Source organism: Cyanistes caeruleus, chromosome 5 (genome assembly GCF_971803275.1).
Source record: "Cyanistes caeruleus chromosome 5, bCyaCae1.hap1.1, whole genome shotgun sequence".
In the NCBI taxonomy this organism is placed as follows: domain Eukaryota; kingdom Metazoa; phylum Chordata; class Aves; order Passeriformes; family Paridae; genus Cyanistes; species Cyanistes caeruleus.
In genome coordinates this window covers 78,170,645-78,191,981 of record NC_141705.1, presented here as the reverse complement: position 1 = coordinate 78,191,981, position 21,337 = coordinate 78,170,645, and the positions used below count along the sequence as shown (strand labels likewise).

The 21,337-nt window shown below is 39.6% G+C and overlaps 1 protein-coding gene across 17 annotated transcripts in view; it reads left to right on the top strand.

The window, feature by feature from the left end:
• The window catches only part of AFG2A (AAA ATPase AFG2A), a 161,121-nt gene that overhangs the window by 38,097 nt on the left and 101,687 nt on the right, over positions 1-21,337 (top strand). For 8 of the 17 annotated variants that reach the window (XR_015287308.1, XR_015287309.1, XM_086890588.1 and 5 more), the window contains one exon: positions 10,225-10,351. Coding sequence is in view for 15 of the 17 variants with exons in the window: in XM_086890588.1 (XP_086746714.1) it covers positions 10,225-10,351 (127 nt within the window). In the remaining 2 variants the exon portion in view is untranslated. Of the gene's footprint in view, positions 1-34; positions 1,824-10,224; positions 10,352-11,563; positions 12,294-21,337 lie in introns of those variants that run through there. The other 9 variants (XM_086890598.1, XM_086890593.1, XM_086890600.1 and 6 more) reach the window with 2 other exon arrangements.

Genomic DNA, 21,337 nt, shown 5'->3' with positions numbered 1-21,337 from the left:
GGTGTTGAGTTTGTTTGTTTGTTTGCTTTTTTAGGGAGTAAACAACCTGATTTTACCTTACCTGGGACTGTCTGTGGGGAATAGTAGGCCTGGCACAGCTTGCTGAAGAATGTGGTGTGACCTGCTGCAGTCGTGTTGTGCTGGAGACATCTGGTTTTGGAGCTTTAAAAAGAACAGGGTGGGACACACAAATATTTCATTGTCAAATCTGAACCAGATGGGAGGTAAAATATGTAGCAGAGTTCTCATAAAATTCATCTGAAATTAAATGGTGTAGGAAACCAGACAAGGCACTTATTAGAAATGGCCCTTTTTTACAGGCTGGCTTTGCACAGTAGGAATTTGCAAATGCACTAGAGATGCTAACGATTTGTGGCCTCTGGAGATCCATTTCCTGTACTATTACTGACCATGCTGAAGTTTTCAAGGAAACACCTGTTTATATTGTCTCCCCATTCCCTCTGTTGGCTCAATTAGTTTTCTTTGCCTTGGCAGTGAAAAACACTCTGTGATACAGCTTTGTGAGAGTTTGAATCCTCTTGGTTTAAATCCTTGACAGGATGCTGTGGGTTTGGTGCAGAATGTTCCACATTCCATATCTCCTGGGTAGGCAACCTCTCCTGATCCTATCAGGGATGTCCAGAAATCCAGAGAAGCTGAAACTGCTAAATTGGAGGAGTAATTTTACGTATAATTCTGATCAGAAATATGGATGTGAAATAACCTTGAGTAAATCGCTTAATGCTTTTGTTCTTCAAAGCACCCTGCCAAGTATTCATTAACCCATTATTTAGATTTGACTAAGACTTGTGGGTTTAAAACACAAATGTTTTGCTCCCAACCTTCTGTAGAGATCATTAAACAATCCCTTCTCAGCAACAGGCACATATGAACCAATAGACTTTGTAATTAAGTGACTGTAGAGGTAGACAGAGAAAGCTAAATTTTCTTGTTTGGACCATTCATAATAATGTCTCCTTTGCATCAGGTAGTGGATTCTGTCACTGCACAAACCATTACAAACACTGTGGCTGCACTCATTGATTTCACATTCCCAAGCCATAATTAATTCCATAATTGTAATGCATCTAACACGCTACCTAATGTAACTGTCCCGTGTAGCAGTTTTGTTTTACAAAATCTATTTGTGTGTGTTCATCAGTTAGAACTAATAATACTTTGAAGTTAGAAAAAATTAGAGTAATTGACACTGTTCATTGTCAAAATGTTGTTTTATTTGGAAAAGATGATTTCTTATCCTGCTTAGAAGTTCTGTATGTTTTATCCATATGAACTAAGCTCCTGGATTTTTTTCTTGTCCGTCCACATTCTCCCTATTTTGCATGTAGGCAACCCATTAATACATCAAGGAATTAAGAATGTGGGATGGATACATACCAGTGTTAAAGACAATTTATGAAAATATAATCCCACAGCTTTGAAGAAAAATAATTCAATGTTAGGTGCAATTGCTTGAAAGAAAAATCTGATTTATCTTTGATGCAAGAGAGGGTGATTCTGAATGGACTTGAGTTTCCAGTGTGGTAGTGAAGACGTCAAGATACTTTGAGCTGTGTTCACTTCTGCTTTTTGTTCTGTTACTCTGAGCTTGTAATGCTCATGGATGATTTTTCCATCTCTTTCTGATTAATGTTGAGATGTTAGAATAAGTTTAGAGAGAACTGAAAATGAAAAATTAGTGGCTCAGTGGCTTGACTGTAGAGAAAAAGGGGGCATTCACCATGACTGTTTCTAAAGAGCAAATGATAAACCTGCAGCAGAAAAGATGATAGAAAGTTAGAGGTGTCACTGTGAAATTTGAAGAAGAGAAATGATTGAAAAAGGAAAACCTTCTGCAGTCGTGCACCAGGAGAGCTGAACCATGAGATGCACAGAGCCTTTTCCTCTACTTTGTGGTTCTAGTTAGCATTTGTTTATAAGCAGATTATGGCTTTTTATTTTCTTTCCCCTTACTTCTGAAAGATTCTGTAATGACTTTTTGTAGGACAGATTGCAGTGAAGCAGGACAGGTCCAGATGCAGCAGAGTGTGAGCAGGAAAGTTTGCCTTGAATTGATCCCGTGCCTCCACAAAGCTTGGGAGGCTTTACAAATTGTACAGCTGCCGAGAGTTACGGGTAGTTGTTACCCTCAGTATCCTGACCATATAAAACCTAATTCTTCTGGCCATTAGGGGTTGCCAAGAGGGAAATAGCTTGGTAATTAGACTTGAAAGTGATGAATGAACGTGGGTCTGTGTAAATGCAGCACAGACAGTCTGTTTGCTGAACTTCAGAAATCTCTGTGCTTTGGAAATGGGACATTGTTTATATAAGTAAGATTTTTAGGATTTTTCGGCAAGAGATATCCTTTTCTTGTTTTTCAGAAGCAAAGCATTTCCCCTTTAGCTACAAGTCTCTATAATGTAGGATGGGAAATTCTGTAGACTGCTGAAAAAGACACTGAGAAATTCTCTTTTCCAAGGAGAATAAAAAAAAAAGACAAGGGAGAAAATCAGCACCTTGCATTTGACTAGTGGAGGCCAAAAGTTGGTAGATGAATGTTGCTAACCTTTTCAGAGTGAGGGTAGAAGTGACAAAGTGAAGGGACTTTGGTACCAATCCCCTCAAACCACAGCATGATGATGCTTTTTTTTTGGGAAAATAATGTTGTCCTGTATGCTGGTGGGAGAATAGATAGATAGATTCCTAAGTCATAATTTAATGTAGTCAGAACCCCTGAAAAACACACACTGTTTTCACTTTAGGTATTAAAATCTTTGCAGTCTCAAATTTTGAGGCTCTTGGGCTTTTAGAAGGAGCTGTGAGGAGCAGCAGCTTCTCTTCTGCAATGTGCCACCTCTGCCTTGAACAGGGATAGTGATAAATCTTCTCTTTTTAAACCAAGATATCTTTAAGGGATGTTTTAGCTCATGTTTATTTATCCTCTGCACTTGAACTTGTCATTGCATTTCAGTACCTGTGCTAATTCCCTGGTGCAATGGACAGCGTCTGTCATTGAAGGAGGTCAGTGTGATGCATCCCGTAGTGAAACCCACGAGCTGGATTCTGTGGGGACACAGCAAAAGAGGTTCTTGGCAGAAATCCACCTTGCACAGGGTAAATTGGCAGTACTGAAGCTGGAGGAAGTATTGTTCCCCTAATATTTCTCATGCAAAGACAGAAGAACATGAACAAAGTATACCTAGAAAAAACTGAGTTTCCCCCTGCCATGATTGTTTTTGAGGGACCCAATTCTCGTTCAGCTCAGACAGAACTTTTTGTTTCTGGCCTCTGTTGGCACTGGTGTCCCTGAACTGGGGGACATCAGCTGATTCCCTGCAATATCTGAGTTATGTTTGCAATGATAGAGAATTGAGGCATTCAAAACTTTTGTGACTGCTCTATGAATTCTTTAAAGTTTTGGAATTTGGTATCCAAACAAATATTGTCCGGGGAAAAAAGCTGCATGCCTAGTGCCAGGATCTTATTTTAGGCCTAGAGAGGAGTGGTGAAAGAGGAAAGTTTTGAAACAATTTTATTGTGCAGTAAAGGTTGTAATTGGTTTTGGAAGAGCAATTTTAACAAATAGCAATTAACAAATAGCATTGCCCATAGCTGATATGTGTATACAGTAAATGTCTGCAATCCCTTTAATTTTAAGGTAAACTTGTTAGTGCTTTTGACTGTCAAGAATCCTTTATCACAATGTGGTTTTGAATCTGTGTTTTTCTTCTTTTTTGTTTATAAACCCTTTCCTTGAAGTCAACATTTTAATGATATGCTGGAGGAACGTAATTATAACTAAAATTTATAAACAATGAACCTATTATAAATAAATATTGTTGTAATGAAATTAAATCCAGTCTAGTTAGTTACTCCTAGGTCTAAGATACCTTGCTTGCCTGATAGACATGATTGATTAGAGTTTTAAACTTGATTAACTTCCAGGAATGCACAGAGGAGAAATGCTGAGAAAAACAGAATGAAAGGAAGTGGGCAATTTACTGTGCATCAGGTGTGTGCTTGGTTTGGGGTTGTCTTTTTATTTTGTTTCATTGCTTTTTTTTAAGGCCACATCAGTGTTAGCAGAACAGGAGAATGATGTTAGCATCCTTCCTGTGTCAGCCAGACAGTGCCAAGGCCAGCTGGAAGTGTGGGCTAATGCCAGTCTTTCATGGTTGTGCATCTGGAATTAGCTGCAAGCAGATGGAAATGGGTGATGGATCACCACCTAGGCACTCAAGCATTTGGAGATGTGCTTGGGGAAAGCCCTCTGGAAGGAAGCCTGTTGATTCCAAACCTGTCTCAAACTGGCTCCTTTCCTCCTTTTCTCTCCTTTCACTTGGTTTCATTTTTCTGGGCCTACTTCATTAACTTTTGGAAGCTGAAATAATGAGAAATTTAAGTAAGTGGAAGAGGCTGCTTACACAACCGTGAAGGATAATTAGGATGTGTCTCTAGCTGTCTGCAGGCCATTTGTCTCAAAGTCACCTGCTGAGCAGCTGAGCACTTGTTCCTCTTTTCACAAAGTTCATCATCTTTTTAGGAAAGCTTGCTTGCAAGCTGGAGACCACTCGAGGAGTACTTGGAGTTCTTCTATTTTGCTGTGCTCTTCTAATGCCTTGAAAACCAAATTACATGAACGGCATTTAATCAGCAACTCGATGGTTGGCAAAGCATCATTTTGGTGTGCAGGTGACCATGAAGATAAATATTCTACCCAGGCTGAATTTCCCAGACTTTTTGCCTAGGTTTCCTCTGGATATTTTCCTTCTGTGGTACTTGAATTTTGTGCTTGAGAAAACAGGGAAGATATGAAACAATGTGGTGGGTGTAATAGTTGATACAGGTGCATACAGAATCCAACAGCATCTAACTGTGGGGTGCTGATGGGTTTAGGTTTCTTCTTGAAGGGTTTTCCTGATCACACAGGCAGGAAAATTCCCAGCTATGGGGAATATTTCTTGTCTGAGCATTGAAGGGACTTGTGTGTGTTTTGGGGTTTGTTTGTTTTTTCAATGAATAGTGAATCTTAAAGTGATAATATTAAAGATTTGCATGCTGTATGTTGTTCTTAGGCTTTTTTACAACATCCAAGCCTGTAGTATCTGTAGTGGTCTGAATAATGGTCATTGAAGTTGTACCATTCACATAATAAAACATTCACACAAGAAAATTTGGCCCAGTGTTTCAATACTGGACAACCCTTCTTTTCCTGGCTGGCACGGCAGTGTCCATTCTGCTGGACAAAATGCCCCAGTGATGGAATTTTTCCACAAAATTTAATATCTCTGACCATCCTGCAGTTACTGTTTTTCTGCTAATGCTGTTGGAGTAGATAATTTTTTTATTTTTCGAACGCTGAGGAAAACCTTAACCTTCCAAAGCCATATTTCACTTGAGTTCATGAGGGAGGGCAGTAAAAGAGTGTGACAGATAATTAGGATCACGGCAGCTGGATGGAAAAGCCGGGCTTGGCAGGTGCTCCTTGCTGACAGGTTCCCCCTGCAAAGCCCCGACACAAATGTCAGACTCAATAAAAATCCTTCAGGCTGTGCGAGCGAGGCGGCTCTCGCGTGGGAGTCTGCTGGCAGGGCACTTCTGTATTTCACGAACCTTTTACCTCTGTAGTTCAAGGAGATGTGGAGAGTCCTGCCAGGAGGGTCTATTTCAACCTGTTCAAATCTTTTTGATACTGAGCATTTTGTCATGTCAATGAGTTTTACATTTGTTTTGATACGAAATTATTTCCAGAGGTTTCAGTGAAAGGGTTATTTGAGATGATACCGTGTCCACAAGTATTTTTAAAAGCTATAAATTTTTATTATGATTGCTATTCTTTTTTTTTTTTTGGGGGGGGGGTAAAAATAATAAAGCCAGTTTTTATCCATATGTAAATCTTGCCTGATAGGATGTTTTGGAAGAGAAGGTGAACTGGACTCCCTTGTCACAAAACCTGCATTATAGATTTCAGCTCTGTGGGGATTAATCTGTCTGCAGTAATTTATCCTGGATACTTCTCCTGAGCTCTGCCTCTGACCTCACAGCTCTGCCTGAGGTAGGGTCAGCTGTGCAGGGGAGGGGCTCTCCCAGACCTCCATCTGCTTTTGCAGCCTCACAGTTACTGTGATGTTAACAGCTCTCAAAATGTTATTGTGTGAAGATTTCCTGCATTTCCACATCTACAGTTTAGCAGTGTAATTAAATTAAGGTCCTGATTCTGAAACCAAGGTGTTCTGACAGGCTCCAGTGCCATTGAAGTCAGTGGTGGGATGGAGAGTCACTGGTTCTCCTTTATGAGATTTAAGTGGTGGTGGAGACTTAAACACATTTTTCAGTGAAAATGACATCTGGTGTTGGAAAGGCAGTGAAATGAGTATTTTTTCAGAAGTGCTTTAGATGGTCAGATGATGCAAATTTATGTTTGCTTTAGCTCGCAGTGGTGATGCTTACCAAATTTCATTGTGGGGTGAAACCACAGTGACTGCATTCTCAGACTGTTTTTAGTTTTCAAATATTTAAAAATCTGTTAGAAAAAGAGTGGTGGGGGGGAGGAAAGGAAATTAAATAAGTAAAAATGTACAAAACAAGAAGTTGCTGTCAAAAATATGCCTATAGCAGGAAGGGTAACAGATTTAAATGTGATTTCATACATCTGGTTATGTCTGGAAACAGAATCTTCTTGGCTTGAAGATCTGTATAAGCTAGTGAACTGTATGTACTCCTTGGTGCAGTGATAGGATCAGGCTGTGGCTCCTTTCATATCCCCTGGAAAAAGTGTGAGGGTGGTTTAAGATGTCCAGGGGGAAATTTCAGTGCCCACTGATATATGAATCCAGCTGGCTTGAACAGTCATTGGATAAGGCCAGAGGAGATAGAAATAAAAGCTGTGGAGGGCCCTGTCCTTTTATATTGATTTTGGAACCGGTGCTCCTGATCTCAGGTCCACCAGATATAGGCAGAATTAATTCAGATTAATTGTGAGTCTTTGGTAAACTGTAGGATACCTGGTTTATTCTGCCAAAATTTGTGTTGGGAATGCCTTTGGCCAGAGTAAAATACCAAGAACAGGTTTGTCTTTCATATTCACTGTGGATAGTCTTACCTGACAGGCTTTAGGAATCTTCTCTGGTGGTCAAGCTGAGTGCCTGTGCAGGAGTGCACATGTGCTTTGTCTGAGACTGGTGGGACCCTTGCAGTATTAGCTGGAATATCATACAGAGGAGGATTTCTGTCCCTAAATGCTGTAACTTCTCTACCTTTAAAAACTTCATCGAGGATTGTAAATAAAATGGGCTTGGCAAGAAACTAAACCAACACACAGCCTAATGAATTTCATTGGGGCAGCAGCAGCGGTCGCCTGAACTTCTCAGGCAGGCTCCTCTTTGCTCACACATTTTTTATTTCAAAGGTATTTCTGGTTGGGGCACGGCTCCTGCGTGCACACAGCCGTGCACACACATGGCCCTGCGTGGATTATGTGAGGGGCTTAGCTCTGGCTGCCTGGATTTGCAGGCAGCGTGTTGACAGGAAATTAGTTTGTACCAGGACGTGCCTTTGGAGGACCATTTCCAGGCAGTTGTGAGGATGACATCAACGTGTGGAGGTCAGGTGGAGGCAGGGGCGGGGGGCCAAGGCAGCCCCTTGGCTGGAAGTTGGTTTTGGCACTGCCTCCCTGGGACTGGAGGGTCGATCACGGTTTGTTTCTCTGGCTGGTGTTTGCGTCAAAACTCCGGGCTGCCTTAATGAACGTTGCCTGTGTTAATTTGGAAGCCTTGCTGGGAAACCATGGGAAAATGGAAAATCGCGTCCCTGCGTCTCACCGCTGGAATTAACGGCTCAGGCAGCACTGGAGCTCTCAGCGCACACCATGGCTGTGAGGCAGCTCCCAGCAGCTGGGGAAGAGATATCTCCCTGTGCCTGCCTGGGCTTTTTATAGGGCGCCCTGTTCAGGCAAAAGCCTGTAGGCTGTGCTAAAATGGTGCAGCTTGTGATAGCTTACTGAACTATGTAAATAAAAGTACTGTCATTAGAAATCCCTGGTGTCATAGGACATAGTCACTTCTTCACTGATACTGGTTTTGTTATTGATATTTACAATCAGTGATTGCCTAACTGCAGTTTGCTGATGATGCCCTGATTGCATGGAATTCTTTGCAATGTGCAAATCTCTTTGGGGATTTTCCTTAGAATAAACACTTCTTTAGTGTGTTGTGGGTTTGGGTTTGTTTTGGTGTTTTTCATTCTGAAGCTTGTAAGAGAAATGTTTATATTGGGGAAAGATGTAATATCCGTTCTAGCCACCTCTCTCTAAAACTAAATGTTTGTTTATTTATTTTTAAGGAAACAAAGAAAAGTTTAGCATCTCCTCCAAAGTCTTATAACTCATAAAACGTTACCATTTTTGTCCCAGTTTTACAATTATTTTTTCCTTTGCTTAACATTTTCTTTTGCTCAGTCTGTTTGGTATAAAGTGGAGTAAAATTGAAACTCGTGCAAGATGGGAGGCCTGGATCCCTACTGAGACTAGCTAATGTTACAAAGTTGATTGTAATTTCCTTTAAGCTGTGTGTCTCTCCAAAAGCATTTTCTATCCATGTCTAATGCCTGAAGTGTTTTATCACACTCAGCTCTCTATAAGTCATTGAGACTCTGACCCATGGGTATGTTAGAAATGCTCAAATATGGCTTGGGAATTTCCAGTTTGGCTGCAGAAACCCCAAAAGCTGACAAGCAGGTAACCCAAGTCCCTTCTCTAATATTTCTTAACAACCTAAATATCTTACTCTCTTAGCCAACATTTATTATAGCTCCTTAAAGATGTTTTCCAGACTGGGTGTGATAAGTTCACTGTTTTGGCTCTGGAAAATTGCAGAACCAGTTGTAGGATAGGAAAGTTAGGGGATTTATTTGGAGCCATTACTGTTGATTTGGCTCTGGGACATCACTGTGGTTGCAGGTAGGCTGGTGGTGGGGTGGCAGTGCTGCATATATATGTGTGTAATAACTGTACAGCTGTATTTGTGCACTCTCTGTTGTATGGAAATACTTGGAGCACTTATGTTTTAGTATCTTTAATATTTTTATTTTTAGAAAATGAAAACATCAGGATGATCGTACTGCACCTCTGTGTGTGTAGGTGCCTGTTTACCTGTATAAACATTAAGGAGAACTTCTGGAAAAGGGCTTTCAAAAAATTTGAAATTAAAAAATTATCTTAATCCCCTATAGATTTGGTCTTGTTTCAAGTGTCTTCTTTGTTTATAGGGATCCAGAAGAATGGGAGAGATTAATTTTTTCAACTTGTATTGAAAAGAGCCTATTTAAGGGTAGAGAAGTGAAACCTTCCTCTGTGCAGCAGAGGAGGGAATAACCCTGGGACATCAGCCCCATTAGTGAAAATTGATGGAGGTGTGTGCCTGCCATCCACAAGGAAAGGTTGTATGGAAAACAGCGAGTTTTAGGTGTGTGCCACAAGCAGAATTCCCAGTTTCTGGCAAAGGAGTATAAAACTCTCTGTTTGGGTACAATCTCCAGCTGCTGTCCCTAGCCTGCTTCAGTTTCCTTGCCCCTTCTCAGCAGAGGGAATACTTTGTCTGCTTAGGTTTTTCACATATTGGTGATTTCAAAGCTGGAGTTCTCAGTTTTTTCAATGTTGGGTTTTTTTCCCTGGTATCTGGAAAACGAACTGAGTTAAAGGACGGACAGTGAAATTATGAGGCGGTTGGTCAACACTCGATTTATTCTCATGCGAGGGAGAGAGTAGAAAAATGTAGAGCAACTCTGCAAAAGACATAACTGCCTAATTTTTTATACTGCATAGGGTGGTGTAAGCTCTCACTTGGACGCTGCTATAAATGAAAGTTTGTCTGACTAGTAAAGAAGCTGTGTGAATTCAGTTTGCTTAAAAAAGTTTATTCCAGATACCCACATTGTGCTATGTTCTTTACAACCTCTGTAGCAGTTCAATAAGTAAAAAACCCCAAAATCTCAGTTGTTTTGCTGAATACCAAGAAAATTTATGGAACTCAAATTCTCTGATTTGGTTTTACTTTATATCACTGATGCTGTTTCAGAGATTGAAGGTGAAAATAAATATTACGAAGAATTAAGACAAAAAAGTGCATCTCTGTAAATTGGAAAGAATAGTGCATCTTTTCCTTTCTCCTATTTCTAGGAAGGGAAAGATCATGCTGTGACTTTTTTTTTTTTTCTATAAATCAGCTCTTCAGGTGCTGGGAATGTAGCAGACCGTGTCTTGGCTCAGTTGCTGACGGAAATGGATGGGATAGAACAGCTGAAGGACGTGACAATTCTGGCAGCTACAAACAGACCGGACATGATAGACAAGGTACAAATAGATGCATTGTCTGTATCCTGTTCCTCTTGAAAATACCAAATTTTGGTATAATAATCCCACCCTCTTTTACTTTTCAAACTGTTTTCTGATCAATTTAATGATGAAGAGTAGAAGTCTGGAAATGAAGACAAGGTAGAGGAATGGTTCATGTCCCTCACTGTTTTTCCCCTCTCTACAGAATTTTTAACAGAAAAAAAAAAATGCTTTCGGGTAGCCTTAAATATCTGTTTCCTAGGAGAAGTGTTCTGTAAGTCAAGCTCATTGAACTTGTGCAGCAACATTTCTGTCAAACTGCTGCTGTGGTTTTTGCTTCTGTTGTGTTTGTTTATGCAGGAGTTCGCTGGAGTTTGTTGGTTTCATTAGTTACTTCCTTTCAAGGATTAAGTGTCTCAGCAATTCTGTTTCCAACTGTAAACAGGGAAATTTCTCCTCAAATCCCATGGCAGCTCTGCCGGTGTGACAAGAACATTTAAAGTTTGTAAAATCTGGAGGGTTGTAACACTTCCTGCAGAAAACCTCCAAGCAAACTCAACCCAGCAGGCCTCTAGAAAATCCGCTTTAAAACCATTTAGCTTCCTCAGAGCTTATTCTGATATGCATTTATCTCTGAGCCTGCCATGGCAAATCAGAACCAGCAAAGAGTTTTCAGTAAAAGATAATAAAACTCATTAGTGAAAAGTATGCCTGTGCAAGATTGAAGCTTCCAAGATTTCACTTTTGTCAAATTGATTTTGGGTTTTTTTGGTGACTGTTCTAAGTCAGTAAGGCTAAGCTGAATTTGAAAGCATTCTGATTGTTGAATAGTAGGGAAATTTCCTTTGGAGTCTGTTCAGTGTTCTACTGTGTTGTGTCCATCACCACCTGGGAACTGAATTATCTGACATTCTCCCTTTTGTTGGATTTCTCCTGGGCACACAGTGAACACTGCTTTCTCTTATTTGAGGTTTTATTTGAAATAGTGTACTGTACCTACATCACTCCAGATGCAAATCCAGACCTCTTAGCCTGGGAAAGAAAGTTTTCATTTTGATATGATGCATAAAAATGTCTTGTGTATCCCTCATATTTCTTCTGTACATATGAATTTTATGGGAGTGGTGAACTTTTAAAAATGAAAAAAACTTTTAAAAATGAACAAAAATGAACAACACAGTTTTGTTATCCATACCAGACAGGGTGTACCAGGCCACTGTCTTCTCCTAGGTCCATGCAATATTTGCAGTGCATGAGTTGTACTTTTTCCCTTCCCTGGAAGAAAGAAGATGACACCAGAAAGCATTTGTACTTCAGTAGTGGGAAATCTTTTAGTGGGGGCTTGTAATTTACTCTGTAATTGGTGATCCGTTTGAGAAGGTAAGAATTTGTTAAATTAATATTTTATATGGAAATAGTTATGTATGACAATGAGTGTCCTGTTTTTATAGGTATGCATGGTGACCATACAGTGATATTTTTTTAAGGCATGACTTTTACATATGGTATAAAAGTGCAATGCAGTTTCTGCTCTCTATTTCCAAGGGCTGCGAAAACGTCTGGAATAGTTTTTTTGTGAATATTCTTCAGCTTTTCAAAGCAAAAAATGCTTGAGGAATGTGTGTTTTATGCCTGCAAAATTGGTAACAATCCATCCAGCATTTTAATTTATGTGGCTCCTGCTTAACTGACAATGATGTGATGATTAATCTCTTGTAATTTGCAAACAGCACGTGGGGATATCAAAAATAAGGGTATTCCCCTGAGCCTATGCAGACTTCACTGTCCCTGGAAACACCACAGCACGTTGCTTTCGGAGACTGAATAGATTTGAGTCAGACTTTATACAAAGTTATGTGTAATGGGGAACTTGTTTGGTCTTGTTACAGATGCCTGTTAATAACATATTTCTCTAAGATGTCATGATTGTATTGAAATATTATTGCATCTTAAAGTTGTATCTCGTGTTTGTGTCTCAGCTACTTTGCATCTCATTCATGTGATGCTGGGGAGACTTTGGAATTGTTTCTATTTTCTGTAAGAATATAAACCCAGCACGTACTGTTTTCAGCCATGTATGGTACAGAAAGTGATTTCTCTTGGAAGGGAAATACTCTGGAACAAGATGTTCTGAACATTCTTTGAAAGTGATACAGAAACAAAACACTCTGAGTCAGTAATAATAGTAAAATCTTAACTTTTCTTCTTCATTCTATAAGCAGAATTAATGAGCAATAACTGGAAAAACTGCCTCTTGGTTTTGGTGACTTACCCACTCAGGAGTGATTTTTCATGCCTAAAATATGAAGCAGTAACTTTATGGAGCTGCTTATGATTCAAAGCCTGTTTTTATTTTCCTATGCATCAGTTGTCCTAATGAGAGATCACTCATCCCCACATAAAATTTTTTGAACCCTGTGTATAAATTGCTCAGCTTGAAATGAAACATTCTGTCTGGACATACATGTGAACAAGTTTTCAGGTATGGTGAGACAGATTTCCATGGAAGAAAACCTAGACCAACTCATTTGTGTGCCCCGTTTTTCCTTTTGTCAGTGGAACCTATTTTCCTAGTCCTCTAGTGCTGGGCTTAGTTCTAGTGTGAGAAGGGTGAATTGGGAATTGGTGTCATTACCTACCCATGCAAATCTTTCTTTTTCCCCCTCTTAAGCAGCATTTCAAACTCCCTTAACAAGGGTACACAGGGAAGAAAGGGAGACTGTCAGATCCCCAGGGACCTCGATGAGTGTTTCAGCACAGGAAGCAATATGCAGGTTGCTGCATCGGATGGTTTTCCCTCCTGCTGGGTCAAATTTGAATGTCAAACACTTTAGCTGTGATGTAAAACACGAGGTGCTGAGTGAAGGGATGGCCCCGTGGTACGGGATGACATCCTGGTGCTCCTGACAGCTTCACTTCTCCTTATCTTGGGGTGCAGAAAAGATGTATCCTCAAATATGCTATTTGCATAAGAATGACAGGATGTGATAGGACAGATGAAGATTAATGGGAAGCTGTGCTGTCAGCATTGCCCATTGTCTCCAGATTGATGATGGTCTGGATTTTGTCTGCATTTGTGGGCTTCAGTCTAATTTAAACTGGAAGCTGCCCTGGTACCAGAGTACTGAAGAGCTGAACCCTTACAAGTGCTTTGTTAGCACAGGAGGGCAGTGCTTGGCTCCCCATTTCCAATCATCCTGCTGGTTGCTATAAAAACATGTATTTTGCATATTGTGCCGGTGCAGGGGATTTTTCCTGCCTCCTTTGGCATGTTTATTTTGCTTTTAAAAAAACTTCCTGCTCCCTAGTCTTCCTCCTTACTTTTTTCCTTTTCCATCACCTGCAAGTTTTGCTGCTCCTTATGTAAGCTTTGTTGACTTCATTCTATTAACTACTGCTTTGAATTTAGCTTATTTAGCTTGAGTCATGTGGATAACACTGAGTTTTCTGTTCTTGTTGCATGAACAAAATAAAACAGAACTGCAGCTGATACTCTTCCTAGCAACTGCCAAGCATGAGAAAAAGGAGTAAAACTCTCTTCCTCTATGGTTCAGTTGGGTTTGAAGGAATCTTCTGGGCAGAGAAATGAGGCAGAGAGTTATCAAATTGATCTGCCCCTCAAAATGTTGATTACTATGTAGTTATGGGACAATCTTAATTTAAAGTGGCTTGTTTTGATGAAAATAAAAAATGTGTGATAGAACCATTTGGCAGAATCAGTAAAGAAATTATAATTTCTTGCCTGCAGCAAAAGTGAATAATCTTTCCTCTTTAAAAACATCAAAGTTCAGCCTTTCTGAAGGCACATGGAAGAAATTCAAATATTTAAGTCTTCAGTTTTACAAGTTAAAAGGAATAGGAAAGAATCTTGCACATTTATTCATTTTTGTCTGGAGATGTGTATGTGCTGTTACAAAGCAGGTGATGCAGTCAGATGCAGTGGCACAATCTTACCTCTGTACCACGTCATATATTCTCCTATTTACATATTTGCCTATTTATGATCTCTGTTTTGGCCAGATACATCTCACTAAAAGTTATTCCTGTGTTACAACTGTGACTTGGTAGGATTTCAGTTTTCCATTACTATTATTACTATTACTATTATTATTATTATTATTATTTCCCTGTAGATTTAGAAGCCACATAATCCATCCATGTGTCTTTCAGTGGTAGGGAAGGAGCAGAGTAAGGAAAAGGGGGATAAGTCTCTTGCTGCCATTTCTCAACTGTGCAGATTTCATCCAGATTTGGAGTACAGGGGATCCAAGACTGGGTGCTTTTTAGAAGGAAATGGTGCAGGAACATTTAACTTTCCCACCTGTTGTATTCTTGTGATGCAGTATTTTGGAGCAGGAATCAAAGTGTGGGAATGCAATCACCAAGTCTGTCCACACTGCTGGACCATTAATTATTTTATTTTTTTTTTACTTTAAATGCTGAAATGCCTCTCTGCTTGTCAAAGGACACTCCTCATATTCTTGTAAAACCCTGGGATTAAAAACAGAGAGGGAGATTTTGTGGGTCTCCTTTTCAGTCAGCCAGCACCTAGAGCACTTACATCATCTTGCCCAGGTGCAAGTATGGCTCTTTGAAATAACAGAAGATGTGGGATTTCTTTTGAAGACAAGATTGTTCTGGAGCATATAATAAATTTTCAGAAAATGAAGCTTTAGGGAAAAATTATATCAAACTACATGACATGGAAAAGAGGATCTGATATTCTAAAATACTTTCACAATTTTGGCACCATCACATTTTCCATCAATTGGTTTTCTCTGGTATGTGTTTGAGTTTTTTCCCTAAATTTTCTTAAACCTGCAACTCTGGGGTAGAGAGGTGCTCTGAAAAGTTTTTCAGAGGTTCAACTTTGCCTTTATTAATATCAGATCTTTACAATTTAGGGTGATTAGAATCTTATTACCTTTATTTTTTAAGAAAAAGAAGAGCAAAAGAGTACAATAAAATTATTTAGAAGTTTTCACATGTTCTTTTCACCTGCCAAACTGAAATGGCTGAATTGACACAGTTGATGAGCAGTGCTGTTTACTGGCTGAGACTTTCAAGGGGCTGAGAATTCCAGGCTTTGAGGCTGGATTACTTAGCAAATCCATGGTTTCTAAAGATCCTGAGTACTTTTACTATGCAGAGGTAGTTTTGGGGTTCATATATATATATATATATATATATATATATATATATATATATATTTATATATATTTATATTTATATAATATATATATTATATATATATATATTTGTATTTCAAGTCAAGAACCAGATTTTAAGATTCACCTCAATCTCCCTTCTGTCTCGTTTCCCTTTCTCCCCTTGCCTCCTTCCTCACAGATGAAAACTTTGTTTTCTCATGAGCACAGCAAATAAAATATTTCCAGGTGTGCAAAAGTGACTTTTGTTTCCAACTATTCGATTGTCAGAGTGTGGAGGGCTGAGTAGTAAATCAGCCTTAAGGCTGCTATGGTTTTAAAAAACAAAATCTTAGTGGTGACAGCTGAAGAGCACAGTGACTTTTTCACTCAAGATTTATTACTTGCCTGAAAAGAAAGGTTGGAGGGAAAACTTGCTGGGCTGCATATTTTCTCCTTTAGCAGATATACTATAGGGCCAGGACAAGTTGGCTTTATTTTTTCTGTGAAAACATACATTTAAACAATGTATGTAAAAATATAGTAGTTTTACTTCAAATAGAACAGAAAAGTCAATACACCCTTCTCTTGTTGCTTATAGTGGAAAGCATTCCTTGTGTCAGCTCAGTTGTGTGTTTTAGCATCACTTATACTTTTATAAACCTCCCTGCAGCACATGCCAGAAAATTTACTTCAAGATATCTGTGTGTATTTATTTCATTCCAGAGATGGAAAGGTAAAGGCCACAGGCCAAAATTTGTTCTTATTCAGACCTCCTGCCTGGAGGTCACAGAGTCCAGCTAAGGTACACAGGGTGTTAGCAATCCTCTGGACACATTGGGAACTTGGAAAGGCTCTCAGCTAAATGTTGTGTAAATGCCATCCTGGTTCAATGAGTCTGTAACTCTGCTACCAGGTGTGATTTTGAAGGTTTGTGTTTGTTTTTTGTTTCGTTACTTTTTGTGTGGGTTTTTTTTTTTTTTTTACTGTGACATGGAAATTATGGTGTATTTCTAAGATAACATGGGAATATCTGGGTTTAAAATGAATAATGCCTCTAAAAATGCGGGGCATGTAAGCAGTACCTGTAAACTGGGCGTAAATTCCTCAGTGTTGAGTTGGGTCAAGTTTATTCTTCATGCAGGTTTAGTGACAAAGCAAAAAACTTCATCCAGAGAAGTAACAATAATTTTATGACTAAGTGTGATGTACCTGTACAGCAAAGTACAGAGGAGGCAGAGAAGCGAAGTGCAGCAAGGCATATTCCATAGTCAGTGTGCTGGATGGCATGAATCTTGCTGGGTTATATTTAATTAGCTTCATTAGGATGGTGATAACAGTTAAAGGAGAGACATTCCAAACAGCCTTGGGTTTTAAATATTTATGGGAGTGATGCTGAAAGGGATATAAGTGTAATTCTGAGAGCTGTAGAAGCTCGAGGAAGGACCGCAGTTACAGTACTTGGGCTGTAGCCACAGACACATTTAGAGCTTGCTTTGCACTTGGTCTTCTGCCCAGCTTTCCTCTTTGTGGATGCAAAATGCACAGTGTTTGTCCAGCTTTTTGTGTTATGCTATATTAAAATAGCATTATAGAGGACGTTGTGTTTGTCGAGCACTCATGAGTTAAGAACTGGCTGCAATCTTAATTCATTCATCCTCAGTGTGTGCATCATACTGCAGTCTCTATTTACATTAATTAAAGATGTGTGCATTGTGCATGATTAGTTAAACTGCATTCATTTAGAAAATGATTTCTGCAAGTCATTATGATTGCCTATACTTTAATTACCTTAATACTCACATTTCCTTGCTTTTGAGGGCTCTGATTAACACTGTTTAAAATCAGATGAACCATCACTAGTTTCTGGGGAGGAATTATCAGGTTCTATCAGTTTGTGTTATACTGAGATCTTTGTGGTTATCAGCAGTACAGGACCCTCTGGGTCTGCCACAAAAAGCTTGTTTACTTGAAATAGGTGATAAATTGACAACATTAAAGCTCCTTTGCTGTTTTTTTTGGTGGGGTCTACTGTGCAAGAATGGGATTTTTGCCTGTTACTCAGGATATTTTCTGACAACCAAAGAATGCTTTTGCCCCAGTGTCCAGAATCTTGATTTTCAATTTGTTCTCTCTTCATATAAGGCTTTTTATTCTGGTGTCTTCTCTCTCCTTTGGCTTGACTGTATCCAAAAAGCTCCAATAAGGGGAGAGGTCACTTCCCTGCTGTCATTTTGGGAGCCTAAATCCAGCACAGGCTGCAGACTCCTTGAGCCGTGGTAGGATCAGTCTTTGAGTGGGCAAAATTTGGAAAATGTATCCACAAAATGTCAAGAAGCCTCACAAAGCCTTTCCAAATTGAGATGTTTCAAGTCCTCCGTAATGTGGTCAGGTCTCAAGACCTCTCTCCAAAGGTTAGGGTGAAAGAGTTTTATTTTTATTAATTTTTATGAACTGTAAATAAAGCGACATTTTTCCTGGTCTCTTTCTCATGCAACAGCTGAAATGTTTTGACTGGAGCATTACAAAACAAATCAGTCTAAGGCAGCCAGCCAGCTTGGAAAGGACAAGAAGGTCAAAGCTCCGAACAGCATAAGCTACTAAATGGATTATTTTATAATATAAAATGTTGAGTGACTTCTATATTAACTGTTGATAGTTATCTCTCCCCTAATAGGGCAGGGAGCTGTTCCAGTAAAAAGGGAAGTTGTGGTGAAATGGAAGGCCTGGCTTTGTACAGGTCACTGGTTTAGTGTCAGTCAGAACCAAGGGCAGCTTGGGGGGATGAGGTGGCCAGTGCACAGTGCCACTATTTGGTTGCCCACTTAAAGATTGTGACCTTTTCACTTCTCACTTTAGGTTTAGGAAACCTTTGAACTTCAGAGCTTTATAATGAGCAAGCTGAGATAACAGTCAAGCTCTTTACATCAGTAAAAGGACTCTAAAGAGCAGCTGCATTTAGGGGTTAGGTGTTATGCACTTGTGTCTCAGTAAGGATTTTAGTAATATTTTGTGTTCTTTATGGATATTAGATACCATCATTAGTCCTTTCAGTTGGTTAGAACCATTTCTTTGTGAAATTTCTGTGGGGAGAAGGAAAAATAGATCTCAGGCACAATTTCCAATAGCTGATTTTTAGAAAAATTTTATTTTGTTCCAGGAGATCTAACTTTAAATTCTATTTGCTCCATCAGTCATGAAAGCTGAATGTCTTGCACATGTGATGCACGTACTTTCAGGGATAAATGGAAATGCCATTCCCATGCAGGGTATGTAACACTGAAAGACAATGGGTTTGTTCAGGAAAGACAGGTTCTTTCTCTAAGATCTTAGTTAAATTCTTAACATAAAGCTGAATGTGGTACTGTAATAATGTAGAACAGGGGGAAAGGGAGCAATCTGAAGGTGACTGATTAATAATGTATCATTTCATAAGGTGTGTGGAAGGATTGATGTGCACTGAAGTGCAAAGCTAGGGCTCTCCATGTCCATGTGAGATGTTTACATCTCCTGTGAACAGTGCACACTTGGATGACTGCTAAATCGCTTGGATGCCTCAGGGTTGGATTGGATAGGCATAATAACAAGATTTTAGGGGTGCTTTAGGCTGTGTATGATTCCATGTATAGGCAACTGTCAAAGCTGGCTCAGGCTCAGGACAGTTGGTGGTATTTTTTGGGATAACCTAGAAAAACATGTAAATGACTAAGTGATTGAGAGCAAAAGGTCTGAAAGTTAAATGGGTATTTTGATTGAGTGGTGCCAGGCAGGATTCAGCAGTTCTGGAAATCTGAAGTGACTGCTTCTTTTGGGGGTTATATATTACATATTCTTACCTACTTGAAGAATTCAATTGAAGAGGGTGTAGTCACTTCTTCCTTTGTTTTACATGTAAGTGTGAAGTGCCTCCATGGCAAATGAAGTTTTGTGTTACAGAGAAGCATAAACCAGGTATGTGTGCTTTGAACACACTTCACAACAATACTTTGATTGCTGTCTGCAGCATCTTCTTGAAGTGCTGTTTCCAGTCAGGTGCTGGAAAATATAATTTTGGGAACGGCCCTTTTTCTGGGGGTGTTGGTTGTGTGATATTGTTTTGTGCAGAATGAAAGGAGTCAGCTATTCCTAAACAGAAACTGGTTTATGTCTTTGATCATCCTTTCTGCCCTCCTCTGAACCTCTTCCAGATCTACTGCATCCTTTTGGAGAGAAGGGGACCAAGGTGCAACCTGGGTTTGTGTGGGTACACAGTGATGTTTTCTGGTTTGATCTCTACCCTTTTATTAGCTGTTCTGAATTTTTAACAGCAGAATTGCTTTTTTGACTGCTGCCAAGAACCAAACTAGAGTTTTCATCACTGTCTGTTGAGAAGTGGTAATGATTCATCTCACGGCACATCCGTTTATTTATAAAGAGAATATTGAATTTCCCATGCTCGGTGCAGTGCCTTTACTTACATTGAACATTATCCAATTGCTGTCTTCTGAGAGTCTTGGACAGTTCTTTACCATCAGTCTTCATCCCTTTTTCTTTGAATAACTCAATCATTAGAAATTACGGCTCCTATATGACATAATTTCGCTGGTATTAAACCTCATAAAGGAGGTGTGAATTTTATACAGGAAAAATAGGTGGAGATGAAGGGGTCTGTAATGTGTCGCAATAGAGAGGTAACAGGAAAGGCCTCTCCCCTGCCAGTGCATGCTGTTATCTCCAGACAGATCCTGACAAGCACAGTTGGACTCTTACTGAAAACAGAGAAACAGTGGAATGAGAGATAAAGCATCACAAAATGCAACGAGCTTGAGGGAATTTGTATTCCTTTGCACTGTTTTTTTATTGGTTCTGAAAAAGAAAGGGAGAAGAACGAGGAGCCTGTTTTTCATGCTGGTTTGGGTGCAAAATAAGCAAGTAGAAGCAAAACAAAAATGAAAAAAATTAGAAATCTTGAAGAGAATGATCATTCCAAAAGGAGTTTGTATAACAGCGTACCTTATTGTGTGGAGAACCTAAGCTTGCCTATCTGTTTATGAAAACAGTGAAACAGGCAGTCACTGAGATTTACTAGGTGGTAGGAAAATAAGCAATCTGTAAGGAGGGCTGTGTCTTTACAGTAGGCAGCAATGCACAAGAAAAGTGCAGTGCCAGCGCAGTCTGGGGGAAAACACTCCTGAGAGTGGCACAGAAAATGGAGGGATCACGGCGTTGGTTCTTACATACAAGAGTGAGTCTTCTTCAGACTGCAGAGAGCTTAGCTGTGCTTCAGAAGTTGTTTTTCTTAGCGGTGAATGCTTTCTGCAGAAGTCACCGAGCGAGGAGAGGCGGCGTTAGCCAGTTTGCAAGGCAAGTCTTATTCCATTACTTAACAGGGAGGCACGTGAGCTATGTAAGCAAGAACACACGCCAGGGTGTGTGTGTTCATCAGTCAGCATGTGGGGTGTGTGTAATTGGCAAACACACACCTTGGAACATGTTCCTGCACCTATAAAATGGGCATTTATTTTAGTTTTATTAAGGAATGTAAATACCCTCTGCTAGCATAAATATACTCTCTTTTTTACATCTATAAAATTGAAACACTGTTCTTTCATGCATTTAATGCTGGAGTGTGTTAAAGTCTTTAAATACCTGTTTTAGTGCTTAAGTACTAGTTTGATCTGATATCTGAGCCTCTCTGTTGTCGTGATGCACTAACAATTCCATTTGAGTGGGTGTGAGGAAATGTAACTTGACTTCATCCTAGATTTCCTCATTGATTCCTATTCCTTGTGCTCCTCTGAGCTTCCCCACCTGTACTTAGAAACAATACATTTCCCAGGGGAGCTGCAGTGCAGACCTTATTCTTCATCCAGAAGGA